Here is a 15787-nt window from a genome sequence, read left to right as displayed (position 1 = left end):
TCTAGATTATTACCTGAGGCATGCAGAAATTAGCAGAGGGTTGATAGATCATGGAGCTAAATAGGTGACTTAAATATAAGTTTGGGAAAAGTGGGTTTGAATTTGTGGGACACTGGCAGAAGTATAGGGAAAAGAGGGAAGGGCTCCACCTGAACTATGATGGCACAGTGTCCTGTGCAAGTTGCATAACTAGGCTTTAATCTAAATAGTGGGGGTGGTTGAAAAGATTGCAAAAGGATAAAATAAGAAGGAAGCAGAATACAGGAGAGGTTACAAAAGTCCCAGAATAAAAGAAAATCAAAAATTAGAAAGCGATAATAATTTAATTTCCATTAACATGGAGACAGAATTGAAAAAGGTGATGAATACAAGGTGTTGTATTTAAATGCATGCTGTATATGAAATAAGGTAGATTATTCTGTAGTGCAGTTAGAAATTGCAGATATGACACTGAGGGCATCACTGAGTCATGGCTGGAAGACGATCACAGTTTAGAACTTATCATCCAAGGATATATGTTACATCAAAAGAGCAGACAAATGGCCAGAGAGGAGGAGAGGGTTCTGTTGGTAAGAATGAAATCAAATCCTTAGAAATAATGTATCTATGTCAGAAAGGCTCAGAAGATGTAAAATCCTTGTGATCAGAGTTAAGAAATGACAAAGGTAAAACACCGCCAGGAGTTATATACCGGCCTCCGAATAGTCGCCCGGATATGGGATACAAATGACAACGGTTGACAGAAACGGGGAATGTTACGATAACCATGGGGGATCTTCAATACGCAGGTAGATTGGAAGAATCAGGTTGGTGCTGGATCCAAGGAGAAGGAATTTGTAGAAGGCCTTCTACTTGTACTACTAGTACTACTCCACTACTGCACAGTAGTACAGAACAGAAACAGGCCTTTCATCCCATCTATTCGATGCTGATCTATTATTCTCCATAGCCCCACGGATCTTCACCATTACAGGAAAGGTACTGGCATGGGTGACAGGAAGGTGGTAGCTGCCAGTGACTAATGGTGTTCCTCAGGGGTCAGTATTGGGACAGCTACTTTTCACACTGGGTTTGTCAATTATTTGGATAATGGAACTGACGGCTTTGTAGCAAAGTTTGCAGATGATACCACAATAGGTGGGGGGGCAGGTAGTGCTGAGAAAGCAATGCATTTGCAGCAGGACTTAGACAACTGGAAGAATAGGCAAAAAAGTGTTATGATAATGTATTTTGGTAAAAGGAACAATAGTGCAGACTATTATCTAAATGGAAAGAAGGTTCAAACATCAGCAGTGCAGAGGGACTTAGGATTCCTTGTGCAAGACTCCCGGGAGGTTAATTTACAGGTTGTGTCTGTGGTAAAGGCGGCAAATGCAATGTTGGCATTTATTTCAAGGGGAATAGAATATAAAAGCAAGGAGATAATGTTGAGCCTTAATAAGACACTAGTTAGGCAGCACTTGAAGTACTGTCAACAGTTTTGGACCCCATATCTCAGAAAGGATATGTTGTCATTGGAGAGAGTCCAGAGGAGTTACACGAGGATGATTCTGGGAATGAAGAGGTTAACACATGAGGAGCGTCTGGCAGCTTTGGGCCTGTACTCACTGGAATTTAGAAGAATGCGTGGGGATCTCATTGAAAACTAGCGAATGCTGAAAGGATTAGATAGGGTGGATGTGGAGAGGATAATTCCTCTGGTGGGGGTATCCAGGACACAGCTTCAAAATTGAGGGGTGAACTTTTAGGACAGTTTTAAGGAGAATTTTTTTTAAGCCAGAGAGTAGTGAATCTGTGGAATACTCTGCCACAGATTGCGGTGAAGGCCAAGTCCATGGGTATATTTCAGGTGGAAGTTGATAGTTTCCTGATCGGTCAGGGCATCAATGGATACGGCGAGAAGGCAGGTCTATGGGGTTGAGTGGGATCCGGGATCAGCCATGATGGAATGGTGGAGCAGGCTCAATGGACTGAATGGCCTATGTCTCATGGATCATAGCTGGTCCCAGCCATGAACCTATCCAAACTTCTCTTAAACGTTGCAATTGAAACTGTATCCATCACTTCCACTGGCAGCTGAGTGAAGACATTCTCCCTCATGTTCCCCTTAAACATTTCACCTTTCACCCTTAACCCACAAGCTCTAGTTCAGGTCTCAGTGGAAAACACCTGCTTGCATTAACCCAATTTATAACACTCATAACTGCAAAGGTAAAAGGTAAAAAGACTACAGTGGGAGTCATATACAGGCCTCTGAAAAATCTCCCAAGGAAGTGGGGTCCAAATTACAACGAGAGGTAGAAAAAGTATGTAAAAAGGGCAATGTTACGATGGTCATGGGGGAATTTTAATATGCAGGTAGATTGGGAAAATCAGGTTGCTGCTGAATCCCAAGGGAAGGAATGCCTATGAGATAAGAGTCATAAAGCACCACAGAAACAGGCTTCTAGCCCATCTAGTTCATGCCAAACTATTATTCTCCCTAATCCCAGTGAGCTGGATCTGGATCATCGTCCTCCAGAACCATCCACCCTGCCAATCCATGCACTTATTTAAATTTCACTTAAATGATCTCTGTATCGAGCACTTCTGGCAGCTCTTTCCATACTCTCACCTCCCTCCCAAGTGAAGAAGTTCCCCCTCATGTCCCCATTGAATATTTCAACTTTCACTCGCTAACCCATGACTTCTAGTTCCAGTCTCAGTGGAAAAAGCCTGATTGCATTTACCTTGTCTATACCACTCATAATTTTACGTACCTCTATCAAATCTACCTTCATCTTCAAATCAACTTCACTACTGAGCAGGTGAGAAGGGCTTTGGGTAAACTCAGACACGGCAAAGCATTGGAACCGATGGTGTGAACCCCAAGGTCATGAAGGAGTGCGCTGAGCAGTTGCGTGCAGTTCTCCAGAGCATTTTTAATCTGAATCTCAGCCTGGAAAGGGTCCTGACAGTGTGGAAAACTTCATGTGTGATTCCAGTACCCAAGAAGGGCCAAATGAAAGTCTTGAATAACTACTGTCCAGTGGCCCTGACCTCATACATCATGAAGACCCTAGAGAGGCTGGTCCTGGCTCATCTCCAACCCCTGGTCAGATCAGCGCTTGATCCCTGCAGTTTGCTTATCAGGAGCACGCCGGAGTCAACGCTGTGTATGTGGCTTCAGAGCTGTGTCAGACATGGCTATAAGCAGCACTGGGGCTCCATAGGGGACAGTATTGGCTCCCTTCCTGTTTACCCTGTATACCTCGGACTTTAGATACAACACTGAGTCACGTCATCCACAGAAATTCTCTGATGACTCATCAATAGATGGATGTATAAAGGGAGGATGGGAGGATGAATACAGGGCCATAGTGGAGGACTTTGTCAAATGGTGCAAGCTGAATCATCTGCAACTCAAGTAAGACAAAAGAAATGGTGATGGACTTTAGGAAGACGAAGCCTGCATTGCTCCCTGTTACTACTGATGGTGAGGACGTGGATGCAGTGAGAACCTACAAGTACTTGGGAGTGCGTCTGGATGAGAGACTTGAGTGGAGCACCAACGCAGAGACTGCGTGTAAGGATCAGAGTCGCCTCTACTTCCTGAGGAGACTGAGGTACTTTGGAGTATGCATGCCTCTCCTTCACATGTTCTACCAGTCTGTTGTCGCCGGTACAATCTTCTACGCAGTGGTGTGCTGAGGCAATGGTGAGTGATGCCAGCAGGCTCAATAAACTGATTAGAAAGGCTGGCTCTGCTATAGGAGTCAAACTGGACACATTGGAGGTTGTGGCAGAACAAAGGACCCTACGGAAAATCCTGGCAATTCTGGACAATGTTTCTCAGCCTCCGCATGCCTCCTTGGCTGAACAGAGGAGCACTTTTTGTAGTAGACTAAGACAACTGTGCTGCTCCAAACAGTGCTATGTGAGGTCATTCTTACCCTCAGCCATTAGGCTCTATAATGAGTCAACCTATAGCTGGGGAAGAGATGACCCCCTCCAGTTAGACTGTATGTGATAACTTATTTTTATTCTTTATTACTTCTCTTCTAATACTTGTATATCTGTGCGCTTGTAATGCTACTGGGACACTGTAATTTCCTTCAGGATCAATAAAGTATCTATCTATTTATCTATGATGCAGTTTCAGATACTTGGGGACACATGATAAAATACGTCAAAGCCAGCATGATTTCCTGAAGGGGAAATATTGCCTGACAAGAATTGCCTGTCAGAATTTGTTGAAGAAATAAGAAGCAGGATAGACATAGGAGAGTCAGTGGATGTTGCTTATTTGGATTTCCAGAAGGCTTGCGATAAAGTGCCGCACTGAGGCTGCGAAACAAAGTGAGAATCCATGGTAATACAAAAAAGGTAAAAGCATTCACAGAAGATTTGCTGACTGGTAAGAGGCAAATAGAGGGGATAAAAGGAGCCTTTTCTGGTTGGCTGCTGGTGACTAGTGGAGCGATAGAGCAGTGAAAGAAATGCACGGAGATCTAACATATAGAGAGGCTTTGAGGAAAGAGAAGCAGAATAAATGGTGTAAAGGCAGTAAGGCAGATGGGCTGAAGTGTGTGTACCTCAATGCAAGAAGCATCAGGAACAAAGGTGATGAACTGAGAGCTTGAATACATACGTGGAATTATGATGTAGTGGCCATTACATAGACTTGGCTGGCACCAGGGCAGGAATGGATTCTCAATATTCCTGGATTTCAGTGCTTCAAAAGGGATGGGGGGGGGAAAGAGGAGGAGGGGTGGCATTACTGGTTAGGGGTACTATTACAGCTACAGAAAGGGGGGGTAATGTAGCAGGATCCTCTTTTGAGTCAGTATGGGTGGAAGTCAGGAACAGGAAGGGAGCAGTTACTCTATTGGGGGATTCTATAGGTAGCAGCAGAGATACAGAGGAGCAGATTGGGAGGCAGATTTTGGGAAGGTGCAAAAATAACAGGGTTGTTATCATGGGTGACTTTAACTTCCCTAATATTGATTGGCACCTGATTAGTTCCAAGGGGTTAGATGGGGCAGAGTTTGTTAAATGTGTCCAGGACGGATTCCTGTCACAGTACGTGGACAGGCCGACCAGGGGGAATGCCATACTAGATCTAGTACTAGGTAATGAACCGGGTCAGGTCACAGATCTCTCAGTGGGTGAGCATCTGGGGGACAGTGACCACCGCTCCCTGGCCTTTAGCATTATCATGGAAAAGGACAGAATCAGAGAGGACAGGAAAATTTTTAATTGAGGAAGGGCAAATTATGAGGCTATAAGGCTAGAACTTGCAGGTGTGAATTGGGATGATGTTTTTGCAGGGAAATGTACTATGAACATGTGGTCGATGTTTAGAGATCTCTTGCAAGATGTTAGGGATAAATTTATCCCGGTGAGGAAGATAAAGAATGGTAGGGTGAAGGAACCATCGGTGACAAGTGACGTAGAAAATCTAGTCAGGTGGAAGAAGGCAGCATACATGAGGTTTAGGAAGCAAGGATCAGATGGGTCTATTGAGGAATATAGGGAAGCAAGAAAGGAGCTTAAAAAGGGGCCGAGAAGAGCAAGAAGGGGGCATGAGAAAGCCTTGGCGAGTAGGGTAAAGGAAAACCCCAAGGCATTCTTCAATTATGTGAAGAATGAAGGTAGGACCAATTAGAGATAAAAGTGGGAAGATGTGCCTGGAGGCTGTGGAAGTGAGCGAGGTCCTCAATGAATACTTCTCTTCGGTATTCACCAATGAGAAGGAACTTGATGACGGTGAGGACAATATGAGTGAGGTTGATGTTCTGGAGCATGTTGATATTAAGGGAGAGGAGGTGTTGGAGTTGTTAAAATAGATTAGGACGGATAAGTCCCCGGGGCCTGAAGGAATATTCGCCAGGCTGCTCCACAAGGCAAGGGAAGAGATTGCTGAGCCTCTGGCTAGGATCTTTATGTCCTCGTTGTCCACGGGAATGGTACCGGAGGATTGGAGGGAGGCAAATGTTGTCCCCTTGTTCAAAAAAGGTAGTAGGGATAGTCCGGGTAATTATAGACCAGTGAGCCTTACGTCTGTGGTGGGAAAGCTGTTGGAAAAGGTTCTTAGATATAGGATCTCTGGGCACTTAGAGAATCATGGTCTGATCAGGGACAGTCAGCATGGCTTTGTGAAGGGCAGGTCGTGTCTAACAAGCCTGATAAGAGTTCTTTGAGGAGGTGACCAGGCATATAGATGAGGGTAGTGCAGTGGATGTGATCTATATGGATTTTAGTAAGGCATTTGACAAGGTTGCACACGGTAGGCTTATTCAGAACGTCAGAAGGCATGGGATCCAGGGAAGTTTGGCCAGGTGGATTCAGAATTGGCTTACCTGCAGAAGGCAGAGGGTGGTGGTGGAGGGAGTACATTCAAATTGGTGGATTGTGACTAGTGGTGACCCACAAGGATCTGTTCTGGGACCTCTACTTTTCGTGATTTTTATTAACGACCTGGATGTGGGGGGAGAGGGGTGGGTTGGCAAGTTTGCAGACAACACAAAGGTTGGTGGTGTTGTAGAGGATTGTCGTAGATTGCAGAGAGACATTGATAGGATGCAGAAGTGGGCTGAGAAGTGGCAGATGGAGTTCAACCCAGAGAAGTGTGAGGTGGTACACTTTGGAAGGACAAACTCCAAGGCAGAGTACAAAGTAAATGGCAGGATACTTGGTGGTGTGGAGGAGCAGAGGGATCTGGGGGTACATGTCCACAGATCCCTGAAAATTGTCTCACAGGTAGATAGGGTAGTTAAGAAAGCTTATGGGGTGTTAGCTTTCATAAGTCGAGGGATAGAGTTTAAGAATCGCGAAGTAATGATGCAACTCTATAAAACTCTGGTTAGGCCACATTTGGAGTACTGTGTCCAGTTCTGGTCGCCTCACTATAGGAAGGATGTGGAAGCATTGGAAAGGGTACGGAGGAGATTTACCAGGATGCTGCCTGGTTTAGAGAGTATGCATTATGATCAGAGATTAAGGGAGCTAGGGCTTTACTCTTTGGAGAGAAGGAGGATGAGAGGAGACATGATAGAGGTGTACAAGATAATAAAAGGAATAGATAGAGTGGATAGCCAGTGTCTCTGCCCCAGGGCACCACTGCTCAATACAAGAAGACATGGCTTTAAAGTAAGGGGTGGGAAGTTCAAGGGGGATATTAGAGGAAGGTTTTTTACTCAGAGAGTGGTTGGTTCGTGGAATGCACTGCCTGAGTCAGTGGTGGATGCAGATACAGTCGTGAAGTTTAAGAGACTACTAGACAGGTATATGGAGGAATTTAAGGTGGAGGGTTATATGGGAGGCAGGGTTTGAGGGTCGGCACAACATTGTGGGCCGAAGGGCCTGTAATGTGCTGTACTATTCTATGTTCTATGTTTTCACAGGGGTCAGCATTGGGACCACTTCTTTTCATGATATATGTCAAAGATCTGGATGAAGGAATTGATAGCTTTCTAAATGGGGAGAAAATTTTTTTTAAATCCCTACATGCAGACTCCCAAATGTTAACTTGCAGGCTGAGTTGGTGGTAAGGAAGACAAATGAAATGTTAGCATTCATTTCAAGAGGACTAGAATATAAAAGCAAGGATGTAATGCTGAGGCTTTATAAGGCATTGGTCAGACCGCACTTGGAGTATTGTGAGTAGTTTTGGGCCCCTTAACTAACAAAAGATGTGCAGGCTATGGAGAGGGTTTAGAGGGGGGTCACGAGCAAGATTCCCTGGAATGAAAGGGTTAACATACGAGAAGCATTTGATGGCTCTGGGCCTGTACTAGAATTTAAAAGAATGAGAAGGGATTTCATTGAAACCTATCGAATACTGAAAGGCTGAGATAGAGTGGATGAGAAGAGGATGTTTCTTATAGTGAGGGAGTCTAGGGCCAGAGGGCACAGCCCCAGAATAAAAGGACATTCATTTAGAACAGCCATATACCTCATTGCCACATACATCTGTGCAGGCCAAATCACTTGTATACTTACGGTGGAGAGTGATAGGTTCTTGATTAATCAGGGTGACAAAGGTTAATGGGAGGAGGGAAAAGATTGGGGTTGAGAGTGTGATAATAAATCAGCCATCATGGAATGGTGCCGAGAACTTGATTGGCTGTGTGTCATAATTCTGCTTTTATGTCTTAATAGTCCTACAGCCTTCCTTGCTATCTTCAACATTTTTTTGGTGGCACTGATTTTCTTTGATAAAAATAAAGATGGACAGAATTGTACAGCAAACTCTCTGTGTTTGTCAATGTGAAAATTCCACTCCTTTCCAATTATTGAAGAAAAAAGAGTTATAGAAAAGTACAGCACAGAAACAGTGCCTTCAGCCCATCTAGTCCATCTAAACCATTTAAACTGTCTCCTCCCATTGAACTGCACTGGAGAACCATAGTTCTCCAAACATCTCCGATCCAAACTTCACTTAAACAGTGAAATCCAGCTTACATGGACCACTCGCGCTGGCAGCTTGTTCCACACTCTCACAATGCTCAGAGTGAAGAATTTTTCCCCTTGTGTTCCCCTTAAACTTTTCACCTTACACCCCTTAATTCATGACCTCTGGTTGTAGTCCCATCCAACCTCAGTGGAAAAAGCCTGTTTGCATTTACCCTATCTATACCTCTCATAATTTTGTATCTCCCCTCAATCTTCTACATTCTAGGGAATAAAGTTCTAACCTATTCAGTCTTTCCTTATAACTCAGGTCCTTCCAACCCGGCAACATCCTTGTAAATTTTCTCTGTACTCTTTCAACCTTTTTCACATCTTTCCTGTAGGAGGTTGACCAAAGCTGCACACAATACTCTACATTAGGAGCCACCAACATCTTATACAACTTTAACATAACATCCTACCTCCGATACCCAATACTTTCACTTACGAAGGCCACTTTTCCAAAAGCTTTCTTTAGGATCCTGTTTACTTGTAATATCACTTTCAATTAATTAATTTTAATATCACTTTCTATTCAATTAATTCCCAATACCCTTGCTCTATTGCACTCCTCAATGCCCTACAGTTCACTGTGTAGGACCTACACGGCTTGGTCTTACCTAAGTGCAACATCTTGCACTTGTCTGCATTAAAATCCATCTGCCATTTTTCTAGCTGATGCAGATCCCTCTCCCTCTGCAAATCATGATAGTCTTCCTCACTGTCAACTACACCCCCAGTCTTGGTGTCATCTGGAAATTTGCTGATCCAGTTAACCACATTATCATCTAGATCAGGGGTCCCCAACCTTTTGCGCTTTTGCGCACCACGGACCGGTTTAACATTGACGATATTCTTGTGGACCGGCCAACCGGTGGGGGGGGGGGGGGGGAGGTGTTCAAGTTCAACAGTGCTTGACAGGGAATGAGGAAAGGTGCAGCTTACTCATATTGCCAAATCATATTGTTTCCTCACAGCCTGGTAGCACATGCTCGTGGCCCGGTAGTTGGGGACCACTGATCTAGATCACTGATAGAGATGACATACAGCAATAGACACAGCACCCATCCCTGTGGCACTCCACTAGTCACAGGCCTCCAGTAAGAGGCATCCATTTGCTACCACTCTCTGGCTTCTCCCAAAGTCAATGTCTAATCCAATTTACTAACTCATCTTGAATGCCTAGCGACCAAACCTTCTTGACACCTCTCTCATACAGGACCTTGCCAAATGCCTTACTAAAGTCCATGGAGACAACATTCATCCTTGCCTTCATCCACTTTACTGGCAACTTCCTCAAAAAAACTCTATGATTGGTTAGACCTACTATGCACAAAGCCATGCTGACTGTCCTTAATCAGACCATGTCCATCCAAATTACTATATACCTAATCTCTTCGAATGTCTTCCAATAATTTTCCACTACTGATGTCAGGCTTACTGGCCTATAATTTCCTGGTTTATGTTTATGCTGTTCATGTTAAACAGAGGAATAACACTGGCTATCCTCCAATCCTCTGGTATCTCTCCTGTTGCTAAGGATGATTTAAATATCCCTACTACGGACCTGGCAATTTTTGTACTTGCCTCTCCTAGGGACTGAGAGAACACCTTGTCAAGCCCTGGGGATTTATCAACCCTGATTTGCCTAAGGACAGCAAACACCTCCTCTCCTGTAATCTGTATATGGTCCTTGAAGTAGATGTCACTTTGCCTCTCTTCTATAGACTCTGTGTCCGTGTCCTGAGTAAATACAGATGAAAATGGATTTAAGATGTCCCCCGTCTCTTTCGGCTCCACACGAGGATTACCATTCAGATCTTCCAGAGGACCAACTTTCTCCTACCAAATCTGTAGAATCCCTTAGGATTCTCCTTCACTTTGTCTGCTAGGACAACCTCATGCCTTCTTTTAGCCCTCCTGATTTCTTTCTGAAGTGTCCTCTTGCATTTCTTACACTCCATAAGAACCTCATTTGTTCATATCTGCCTATACTTGCACCTCCTTTTTTCTTCTTAACCAGGACCTCAATATCGCTTGAAAACCAAGGTTCCCTACACCTGCTCTCACTCCATCCTCCCACCACCCCACTAGGAATAGGGTTCCCCTGGTCCTCACCTACCACCCCACCAGCCTCCGGGTCCAACATATTATTCTCCGTAACTTCCGCCACCTCCAACGGGATCCCACCACTAAGCACACCTTTCCCTCCCGCCCCCTCTGCATTCCGCAGGGATCGCTCCCTACACAACTCCCTTGTCCATTCGTCCCCCCCATCCCTCCCCACTGATCTCCCTCCTGGCACTTATCCGTGTAAGCGGAACAAGTGCTACACATGCCCTTACACTTCCTCCCTTACCACCATTCAGGGCCCCAAACAGTCCTTCCAGGTGAGGCATCACTTCACCTGTGAGTCGACTGGGGTGATGTACTGTGTCCGGTGCTCCCGATGTGGCCTTTTATATATTGGTGAGACCCGACGCAGACTGGGAGACCGCTTTGCTGAACATCTACGCTCTGTCCGCCAGAGAAAGCAGGATCTCCCAGTGGCCACACATTTTAATTCCACATCCCATTCCCATTCTGACATGTCTGTCCACGGCCTCCTCTACTGTGGAGATGAAGCCACACTCAGGTTGGAGGAACAACACCTTATATTCCGTCTGGGTAGCCTCCAACCTGATGGCATGAACATCGACTTCTCTAACTTCCGCTAAGGCCCCACCTCCCCCTCGTACCCCATCTGTTACTCATTTTTATGCACACATCCTTTCTCTCACTCTCCTTTTTCTCTCTCTGTCCCTCTGAATATACCTCTTGCCCATCCTCTGGGTCAACCCCCCCCCCTTGTCTTTCTTCCCAGACCTCCTGTCCCATGATCCTCTCGTATCCCCTTTTGCCTATCACCTGTCCAGTTCTCGGCTCTATCCCTCCCCCTCCTGTCTTCTCCTATCATTTTTGATCTCCCCCTCCCCCTCCAACTTTCAAATCTCTTACTCACTCTTCCTTCAGTTAGTCCTGACGAAGGGTCTCGGCCTGAAACGCCGACTGCACCTCTTCCTATAGATGCTGCTTGGCCTGCTGCGTTCACCAGCAACTTTGATGTATGTTCCCTACACTTGTTATCTTTAACTTTTATTATGACAGGCACATACAAGCTTTATATTCAAAATTTCGCTTTTGATAGAATCCCACTTACCAAGTACACCTATGACAGAAAACAGCCTGTCCCAATCCACACCTGCCAAATCTTTTCTGATGCCATCAAAATTCACCTTTCTCCAATTTAGAATCTCAACCCCTGGACCAGACTTACCTTTTGCATATTTACTTTGAAACTAAGGGCATTGTATCTGAATGTGTGTTTAATTCAATACTACTTAACCCTCAGTAAACCAATGACAGATGTGTATTAAATGAGTATCAAATCAGATGTGGTGGCAAACACAACGCTTTACAGTACCAGTGCCCCGGGTTCAATTCCCGCTGTTATCTGTAAGGAGTTTGGACATACTCCCTGTGAGGGCATGGGTTTCCTCCGGGTGCTTTGGTCGCCTCCCATATTTCAAAGATGTGCCAGGTGGTAGGCTAATTGGTTATTGTAAATTGTCCTATGTTGAGGTTAGGATTAAATTAGGGGAATGTTCGGAGGTGCGGCTTGAAGGGCCGGAAGGGCCTACTCTGCACTGTAAGTCAATAAACAAATAAACAATAAATAAATTCTCAGGGTATTAACCCACATATCTCCTCAACAGACAGCATGTTTGCTTCTACATTACCTGTCAACGTATCTTCTTGCTTCTACATTATCTAGAGCAGTGACCACAACATCTATTTGGGTATAAAAATTGTCACAGTAAATGTTTTCAGTAGATGGACACACTTTGTTGAGGTGTGCATCTATTTTCATCTGGGGATTTATGGTCAAGGTGGCTGATGCAGCTGTGTAACTCTTTGGTTTCTGAGAATGGAAACAGAAAACATTGATTAATGCTGAGGAAAGTACGGAAAAAACAGAACAGAGATAGATCAGCAACAAGTGTTTACCATCTGGTTCCAGTTCTTGGACAGGACTCAGCCATAAGCACAGCAAAGCAGAATACCAACAGTTCGCTTTCACATTCCATTTGCCAGAATTTTCAGAATTGGAGCAATAATCCTTTCCCTAAATACTATGGGCAGGCACCCCACTAATTTGTATAGTTTATTAAAGTCACAAAGTGGCAGCAGTTCTACCTTGAAAAGATTGATTAATTTTACTGATGCTGTCTACACTCTTACTAGTGTGTTTTAGGCAGTCGCAAGGAAAAAACATCTTAATAGTTAATCTCCTGATCCCATAAAGTTCAAATTTTGCTATAGCTCCCAAGTCATTTGGCACAAGAGAAGGCAGAATACTGTTAGACAGGGGAATAAAATATAGCAGCCATGTACAAATGATACTTTCAAACTAAAGGAAATCTTGTCTAAAACAATCCCTTGAAGAAGAGTACTTAGGTCATTAATTTTTTCTTTATGACATGCTAACCGAGAAATAAATACTGTCTGAGGTCTTGATGGGCTTGGGCAAGAAGAGGCTAACGCTCTATGTAAGTTTCTTTTTGTCTCAGTCTATCAACCCGGAATGAGAATGGGTCCAGGGTCAGTGGTGTGTTCTTCATGTGAGATGTGGGGCATACCGTTGGAGGGATGACCTAATGGGGAAGCCAAAGCAACCAGGTCTCTGGCGCTGGGCTCAGAAAGGAAGGAGCGAGAAGAGGGGAAGAGAAGAAGGGGTTATAGAGGATTCAATGGGTATAGGCACAAACAGGAGATTCTGTGGATGTGAAAAAGGCACACGTATGGTATATTGCATCCCAGGTGCCATTGTTAGGGTGCCAGGGGGCAAAGAAGCAAAAAGGTAATTATAGACCTGTTAGCTTGATGTCGGTGGTTGGGAAGTTGTTGGAGTCGATTGTCAAGGATGAGGTTATGGAGTATCTGGAGGCATATGACAAGATAGGCAGAACTCAGCATGGATTTCTCAAAGGAAAATCCTGCCTGACAAACCTATTACAATTTTTTGAGGAAATTACAAGTAGGTTACACAAAAGAGATGTAGTGGATGTTGTATATTTGGAGTTTCAGAAGACCTTTGACAAGGTGCCACACATGAGGCTACTTAACAAGATAAGAGCCCATGGAATTACAGGAAAGTTACATACGTGGATAGAGCGTTGGCTGATTGGCAGGAAACAGAGAGTGGGAATAAAGGGATCCTATTCTGGTTGGCTGCCGGTTACCAGTGGTGTTCCACAGGGGTCCGTGTTGGAGCCGCTTCTTTTTACATTGTACATCAACGATTTGGATTATGGAATAGATGGCTTTATGGCTAAGTTTGCTGATGATACAAAGATAGGTGGAGGGGCCAGTAGTGCTGAGGAAACAGAGAGTCTGCAGAGAGACTTGGATAGATTAGGAGAATGGGCAAAGAAGTAGCAAATGAAATACAATGTTGGAAAGTGTATGGTTATGCACTTTGGTAGAAGTATTTAAATAGGGAGAAAATTCAAAGTTCTGAGATGCAACGGGACTTGGGAGTCCTTGGACAGGATACCCTTAAGGTTAACCTCCAGGTTGAGTCGGTGGTGAAGAAGGTGAATGCAATGTTGGCATTCATTTCTAGAGGAGTAGAGTATGTGATGAGTAGAGCAGGGATGTGATGTTGAGGCTCAATAAGGCACTGGTAAGACCTCGCTTGGAGTACCGTGTGCAGTTTTGGGCTCCTTATTTAAGAAAGGATGTGCTGACGTTGGAGAGGGTTCAGAGATTCACTAGAATGATTCTGAGAATGAGAGGGTTAACATATGACGAATGTTTGACCGCTCTTGGACTGTATTCCTTGGAGTTTAGAAGAATGAGGGGAGACCTCATAGAAGCATTTTGAATATTGAAAGGCATGGGCAGAGTGGATGTGGCAAAGTTGTTTCCCATGGTGAGGGAGTCTAGTATGAGAAAGCATGACTTAAGGATTGAAGGGCGCCCATTCAGGACAGAGATGCGAAGAAATTTCTTTAGCCAGGGGGTGGTAAATCTGTGGAATTTGTTGCCACGGGCGGCAGTGGAGGTCAAGTCATTGGGTGTATTTAAAGCAGAGATAGGTTTTCTGAATAGCCAGGGCATCAAAGGTTATGGTGAGAAGGTGGGGGAGTGGGACTAAATGGAAGAATGGATCAGCTCATGATAAAATGGCGGAGAAGACTCAATAAGCCGAACGGCCAACTTCTGATCCTTTGTCTTATGGTCTCAGATTGAGTTCACTCTATTTTAAAGGGAGATGGCAGCCAGCCAGAAATTGTGTTATACAAATAACATAAGTAAGAATATGGATGTAGTTCTGAAGAGGAAATCTGGGGAGCTAGGTAAGCAGCTGAAAAACAGGACTTGAAGGGTAGGAATCTCTGGATTGCTGCTCATGTCACACTTCAGTGACGATCAGACCTAGCATGTGAAACCTGCAGGAACTCTGGCTCTGTAGCTCAGAGGGGATGGGGGAAAGGAGTGCAGGGAAGGGTAACAGACAGCAGTGGTGATGGAGGATTCAACAGTCAGTGGAACAGACAGGAGATATTGTTCATGTGACAGAGATTCCCAGATAGTATGTTGCCCCTGAGGTGCTCGGGTCAGGTACGACTCAGATTGTGTCCACGGTATTCTTAAGGTAGAGGGTGAGCAGTCACGAGTCATGGTATGTACTGATTCCAACAACAAGGCTAGGAAAAGGGATTAGGTCCTGAAAAGTGACATAGGGTGCTAGGTAAGAAGCTGAAATGCCGAACTTTAAGGGTTGTAATCTCTGGATTGTTACCAGTGCCACGTGCCAGCATGAGGGTAGCAATAGGATAATCTGGCAGATGAATGTGTGGCTGAGGAATTGGTGTAGGATGTAGGATTTCAAATTTCTAGATCACTGGGATCTCTTCTGGGGAAGGTATCTGTACAAAACGATCACATTGATCAGTTTGCTGGAGCTTGGGGAAGGGTTTAAACTAATCCATTAGGGGAATGGGAACAGTAGCGATAGGGTACAGCATGGAGCAATTGGGGTGGAATATGTTAGGTGTGTCCAGGAAGGAATCCTGACTAAATAGATCTAGTACTAGGCAATGAAATTTGCTAGTGTTTGAGCATTTGAGATAGTGACCACAATTACTATAGCTTCGGAGAGAGAAAAGACCAAACAGTATAGGGAAGTATTTAATTGGGAGTGGGATTATAATACTTCTAGGCAGGAACGGAGAGCATAATCGGGAACAGATGTACTTGGGGAAATGCACAACACAATAGTTGTTTAGGGAACATTCACATTGGAGTT

General features: G+C 44.5%; 1 protein-coding gene across 3 annotated transcripts in view; it reads right to left on the bottom strand.

Annotated features, from left to right (window-relative positions):
- uba6 (ubiquitin like modifier activating enzyme 6) overlaps positions 1–15787 on the bottom strand; it is a 455635-nt gene that overhangs the window by 145300 nt on the left and 294548 nt on the right. For all 3 annotated transcript variants that reach the window (XM_063069103.1, XM_063069102.1, XM_063069104.1), the window contains one exon: positions 12213–12394. In XM_063069103.1, the coding sequence (XP_062925173.1) occupies positions 12213–12394 (182 nt within the window). The remainder of the gene's footprint in view (positions 1–12212; positions 12395–15787) is intronic.

Source organism: Mobula hypostoma, chromosome 16 (genome assembly GCF_963921235.1).
Source record: "Mobula hypostoma chromosome 16, sMobHyp1.1, whole genome shotgun sequence".
NCBI classification, from domain to species: domain Eukaryota; kingdom Metazoa; phylum Chordata; class Chondrichthyes; order Myliobatiformes; family Myliobatidae; genus Mobula; species Mobula hypostoma.
This window is presented reverse-complemented; position numbering and strand designations above follow the sequence as displayed.